This window comes from Salvia splendens, chromosome 13 (genome assembly GCF_004379255.2).
Source record: "Salvia splendens isolate huo1 chromosome 13, SspV2, whole genome shotgun sequence".
Classification (NCBI taxonomy): domain Eukaryota; kingdom Viridiplantae; phylum Streptophyta; class Magnoliopsida; order Lamiales; family Lamiaceae; genus Salvia; species Salvia splendens.
In genome coordinates this window covers 27219740-27226250 of record NC_056044.1, presented here as the reverse complement: position 1 = coordinate 27226250, position 6511 = coordinate 27219740, and the positions used below count along the sequence as shown (strand labels likewise).

At 43.5% G+C, this 6511-nt stretch overlaps 1 protein-coding gene across 1 annotated transcript; it reads left to right on the top strand.

Annotated features, from left to right (window-relative positions):
- The first annotated feature begins 3961 nt into the window (after nt 1-3961).
- Nucleotides 3962-6290, top strand: LOC121762405 (U-box domain-containing protein 19-like). Its single transcript, XM_042158282.1, has one exon. The coding sequence runs from the start codon at nt 4043-4045 to the stop codon at nt 6101-6103; it is 2061 nt and encodes a 686-aa protein (XP_042014216.1). The 5' UTR covers nt 3962-4042; the 3' UTR covers nt 6104-6290.
- The last annotated feature ends 221 nt before the right edge of the window (nt 6291-6511 follow it).

The window sequence follows — 6511 nt, the reverse complement described above, 5'->3', positions numbered from 1 at the left end:
GAGAAAAAATAGTCTTAACGCGAGTATCACTTGATCTAAAGGGTTGTCTGTGGTTTTTTGCCAAAACACAAGATTCGCAAGTAATATCCTTAAAATGGGAAAACTTTGGAAAAAGCAATTTTAAATAACCCGAGGATGGATGGCCCAATCTGCGGTGCCACAACCAAGCTTCCCGATTTGCAGATCCGTGAGCAAGCATCGCTGTGCCACCTTGTTGAGTAATCTCATCCACATAATAAAGACCTTGACGCTCAGTGCCACGCCCAATTATCCTCCTCGTCCTGATATCCTGTAATACACAGAAATTTGGATGCATTAGTAACGTACAGTTTAATTCTTTCGTCACGTGGCTGATACACATAAGTTTATGAGATAATTTGGGCACATAGAGACAATTTGTAAGCTTTAGGGTTGGGGATATTTCAATGGTTCCACTCCCACCCACAGCGGTCAACTCTCCATCGGCAGTTTGAATTTGGCTTTTAGTTGCCCCATTAAATTCAGAAAAATCTTTCATATCGTAGGTCATAGTATCAGTTGCCCCACAATCAAAAATCCACTCACTCTCCTTAGGGTCAATTTTACTTTGGGCAATGCATGCAATAGGTATATTTTCCAAGGGTGCAAAACGATTTGGGCTTAAGACAGAATTTTCAGACAGTTTTGGGGTCAAACGTGGAATATAGTCTTTCTGGGGTCCTAACTGTAATTTTCCCGGGTCATATTGCATATATTCTGAACTATAAGGACCAGAAATTAAATTACTCATGCTTTGGGGTTTATTCTGAAAATCAAATTAGGGATCGGGGTTTCTCAACCCCAATCCGTTACCTCCATATGACCCGCCTCCTTTCTTCTCCGCGAAGGCTGCCTCGCCGGGCCTGCCGCCTCCACCCGGTTGAGGACCGGTATCTCCTGCTCTCCCACGGGTGTTAGTCATCTCCCTATTCCCTGCTCCTTGCGGAAATAATCCGCATCCATCTTCGACTCCGATAGCTAATCGAGCTTTAGCCTTTTGAGTTTCATCCCACCATTCCGGAAATCCAACGAGGAGGAAACAGGTATCTCGAGTATGTCTTTGTTTTCCGCAATGAGAGCACCATAATTTTGATTTGTCGGGTTTGAAACCGCCTTGGCGATTGGGCTCTTGCGCGGCAGTTCGTGGTGGTGGCTGTTTTGGTCGTGGTGATGGCTGGTTTCTGACGGCGAACCCGTGTCCGACTTGGCCCGATGATGATCCATCGTTGATTGCGCCGGTCTGGGGATCGATGTCTGCTGCTGGCATGATTTTCGACCGCGTAGCTTCTCGTTTTACTAGACCGTATGCGGTCTCGGCTGAGGGCAACGGAGTTTCCTTGAGAATATCCCTTCGGATCCCGTCATATCTTGCATTCAAGCCTGTTAGGAATTTGAACAGCCGTCTTGTTGCTACATACGTTCGAAGTTGGCTAGTCCCCTTGTCGCAGCAATCCACAGGTTGATGTTGGCATCGGTCAATTTCGACCCAGATTCCGTGGAGATGTCGCCAATATGTTTCTAGCCCATGTTCCCCTTGCACGATTCGGCCTGCCTTTTCCTCTAGATCGTACAACAGATATGGATCTGCAGTACTTTTGAATGTAGTTTGTAGGCTCTCCCACAGAGCTTGCGCTGTTTGGTGATGTGCAAAGTCGACAACAATTTCTGTTTCGACGTTGTCAATTATCCATGAGAAAACTGTCATATCGGCTTCCTCCCATTCTATGTACCCCTTCATTCCAGGTTCCGGCGGCTGCGGTGTACCGGTGATATACCTGTTTGCTCATCTTCCCACGATGGCTACTCTCATCAGCCGTTTCCATAGGGGATAATTCATCCCGTTGAGTTTAACGGCTAGAGTAACATTCTTACTCATCTTTAATCGTGTCTCCTCCATATTCGGTTTCTCTTCATCGTCTGACATGTTGCAGGTTGGGAATAACCGCCTTCTTGGTCGGGAAAGGTATTAGGCTATGATGATTTTGTTCTGAGCCTTTGCTCTGGTACCATGTTGAAAGATATGAGTATTATTCATTCCACTTGTTCATTCAATTACAATAGGTATGCCTCTTTTAAATAGGCCAAGAGTTACATAAAAATGGCAAGATTTGCCCTAATACTCATTCCCTAATTAATTTCTTTTCCTTGCTTACCTATTTTCCTTACTTACATATTTTCCTTTCTAACATAAATGTGTACGGATAACATTTTCCGAAATGAAGGTTGATCAATTATAAAATAAATTGGGGTCTACTAATAAACATATACTCCCTCCGTCCCTAATAATTCGTCACCATTTGACCCGGCACGTGTTTTAATAAAAGTAATAAAAAGTGTGTTGAAAAAGTTTATGGAATGTGAGTCCTATTTTTATATATTAGTTTTATAATAAAATGTGACTGAGAATGAGTTATTGGAATGTGGAGTCCTCTATCAAATATAGTAAAAGTGAAAGGTGGCAAATTTTTGGGGATGGATAAAAATGAAAATAAGTGATAAATTTTCAGAGACAGATGGAAGTATATTATCTTGAATTCGTCTTCTTCGGAATAATAATTTATTAGTTTCTGCACTGTGTTTGTGAATTTTGAAATACGATAAGGAGACAAACCTCTCCAAAAACCTTAATATAAATAAATTAACTGATACGTATAAGAAAAAATGGAGCACTTAATGATATTGATCGATAACTACCACAAAACCTAATAATAAATTCAGCTCAGCTCTTCCATTGATGCATTTATTCTTTGAGGCTATTGTCTAACGTGTGGATTAGGCAAGCTGCAATATAAATGTGTGGTTTAGTACTTTAGTGAGATTACGTGTTAGCTTATAATTCATATAGTACTATGTAATTCCTGTAAAAGAGGGTATTAGAAGTTATGCCATTTATATGTAATTTGAATTGTAAAATTATATATATTTGATCTACAGATAAACACACTATATCAAGAAAGATTAATTTCTAAGCATTTAAAACAACTGAGTGAGTTTATTTGATCAAGAAAGTTGACTCATATATATACACATATTTCAATCGATGAATAATTTGTTCCCTCTTTTTTTTTGGTAATTACCAAGAGTGTCCACTGGCTGGTCTAGACGTCCAGTGACTAATCCCCGTGCTGATTTGTAGGCACCTCAATGGGGGCGAAAAGGATCTCCTACTCCAACACTCCTACCCCAACACTCACATCACTTACATATTTATAATATTATTTTATTGTGTTGTGAGTGTTGGAGTAGGAATGAAGTAGGAGTGTTGGGGTATGAGATCCGCATTGCAATGGGTGGGACAATTGACCTTAGGATTTAAAACTACTTCATACCCAAAGTCCTCTGCTCATTTGGTTAAGGATGGACGAACTCGATCACAATCCTTGGTTTTTATTTATTCACTTATTAGTTATTCCATTTGTAGCATTATTTTCCATTACACGCGTTAAAAACGTAATGAAAATAAATGCAATAGCTTAAGACCTAGCTCTAATATAGTTGCAACTTTCATCTAGCTAAACATAGCTCTATAATAGGAGCACTACAAAGTTACAAATATCATCAACACTTCCAAATCAAGAGTACATAAAAATTAAATTTACACTAAAAAATTAATATTAGTATTATTTTTCATCACGAAAATGGTACGCCATCTTTGACCCGCATAAGTGGTCTTTTGGGGATAAATGATAGTATATGGATCACTATTTAGAACCAATATAATTTTTTGGTATATACAAAAAATATTTGTATAATTCAAACACAGCTAAGTTTCAACTCTCAAATCCCAACACAAAATCAAGGAACAACGTTGCCCACTTGATTCTTGACACGTGTCCCAAAAACGTGTCTAGTATCATCTTCACCCGTACACCAGCAGATCCCCGCCACGTGTCACTAAAAAATCTAGCGGTTAAACCCTCCATATTTATTCCCCAACCGAATTTCAAATCATTCATTTTTCCCCAAATCCTAAGAAAACCACAGATTCAAACAAAACTGAATCGCTTCAAACTTTCCAATCCAGATGATTCGAAAATTCGACCGGAACCACCGCCGGATACTGAAATTCCCGGCGGTCAACCCCTTCGAGGGAATATCCCCATCAACACTCCTCGAATCTCTGATCGCCCTCTCCCACGACATCTCCAATTTCCGGTTCAAACCCTTCGCATCCCAGCGCAATAACGCGCGCGAAACGCTCCGGCAGATCTCAATCCTCTCGATATTCTTCGAGGAAATCCGCGAACACGTCCCGCACATGTCCGATTCGATCATCCTCTGCTTGTCGGAGCTCCACATCACGCTCCAGCGGATCCAGTTCCTCCTCTCCGACTGCGCCCGCGACGGAGCCAAAATGCTGATCCTCATGAAATCCCACTCCGTCGCGACGCAGTTCCGGTCTCTGATCCGTACCGTCGCGACGGCGCTCGACATCCTCCCTTTAGACGCTATCGGAATCTCCGGAGAAATTAAGGAGTTAGTGGAGATGCTGTGGAAGCAGGCGCGGAAGGCCAGGATGGAGGTTGATTCCGCTGATGAAAGCGCTACTAAGAGAGTGCTTTTAGTCCTCAACCAATTTGAGAACCGGTTCGAGCCCGACCCGTTCATGATCCGTCGGGTTCTCGGGTATTTAGACATCAAAACGTGGGGGGAATGCCACAGAGAGATCAGATTTCTGGAGGAGGAGATTCGTGCAGGATATTCGGACGGGGACGAGAGAGAGGTGCCGTTGCTGAGCAGTTTAATCGGATTGTTGAGCTATTGCAGGGGAGTTCTGTTCGAGGACTACGACGTTGAAGTGATCAATCAATCAGATGGGAGAGGTAGCAATCTGGAGGTGCTTAATTGCTTGAATCCCGAGGATTTTCGCTGCCCGATTTCGCTAGAGCTGATGACCGATCCGGTGACCGTGGCGACCGGCCAGACATACGACCGTGTCTCTATACAAAAATGGCTGAAATCTGGGAATTTTGTGTGTCCGAAAACAGGGGAGAGGCTGGCCAGCACAGAGCTTGTCCCCAACACCAGCCTTAAGAAGCTTATCCAACAATTCTGCGCTGAATACGGCGTTTCGTTAGCGAAATCGAGCAAGAACAATCGAGATATTTCAAGGACTATCTTGCCGGGAAGCCCTGCAAATGCAGCAGCCATCAAATTCCTATCTGAATATCTTACACTCAGCCTGGGTTATGGAACTGACCGCCAGAAAAGCAAGGCCGCCTATGAAATCCGGCTGCTGGCTAAGTCGAATCTCTTCAACCGGTGCTGCTTGATCGAATCTGGTTCGATCCCACCCCTCCTAGAACTGCTGGACTCAACAGATCCCACAATGCAAGAAAACCCGGTTTCTGCGTTGCTGAAGCTGTCTAAGCAGCCGAGAGGGCAGAAATCGATCATTGAAAACAGAGGGCTTAATCCAATTCTCGCAGTGCTCAAGCACGGGAAGAGGCAAGAATCGAGACAGATCGCAGCAGCAACGATCTTCTACCTTGCCTCAATACACGAGCAACGCAAGAAGATTGGAGAGAACAAGGAAACAATCCCTTCCTTGCTGGAGCTGATCAGAGAGGGCACCGCGTGTAGCAAGAGAAACGCAGTGGTGGCCCTCTTCGCGCTGCTGTTCTACCACAGGAACCGCGAAAGGGCCATAGCAGCTGGCGCGATGGAAACGCTGTTAGGCCTGTTGGATTCCTCAGACAGGGCTGAGGTGAAGACAGACACGCTGGCGGTTCTGTCCAGATTGGCAGACAGCTTTGATGGTTCGGTGCAGATCATGCTGGCTTCAGATTCGGCTCTGCCATCCATCCTGAGGCTGCTCTATGGTATAGAGACGCGGGCCGGGAAAGAATACTGCGTCTCAATCCTGCATTCGCTATGCCTCAACTGTGGAGCTGACGTGGTGCCTATTTTGGCGAAGGACGCGTCTCTGATGACCGCGCTCTACTCACTTGTCACTGAGGGAACGTCGCACGCTGGCAGGAAAGCACGGTCGCTTATCAAGATCCTTCATAGATTCTGCGAGACGAGGTCGTTTGATCAGAAGAGGGAGCTCAGGCAAGAACAAGGACAGTTTATTGATGTGTGATGTTTGCTGCAACTTTTAGTCAGCTGCATTCTTCTGTGTAAATAGACTCAGCAAAAGGTGTGTGTATCTTTATAGAGGATATGATTCCTCTTTGTATTAATAGGTTTTAGCTCGAGTTTTAGGGAGCTAATTGCCTGCATAGTTCATCCATTTTAGGACATTCATACATTAGAGTGTCCACTATAAAGGCGGACACCCCAATAGCCCCGCCCCAATTTTTGTCCACAGCCCCAAAAATTTGTTTCCGCCACTATAGTGGACACTTCCAATAGCCCCAATCTTTTTTTCCATTTATGTTAATTCAATTATAATTAAATTTATCGGAGTATACGTAATTAGAAGAAAACGGTTATATGTGAAGAAATTAAAATTAAACTTTAAATTTTCATCGTATTAAAGTACAGAAAA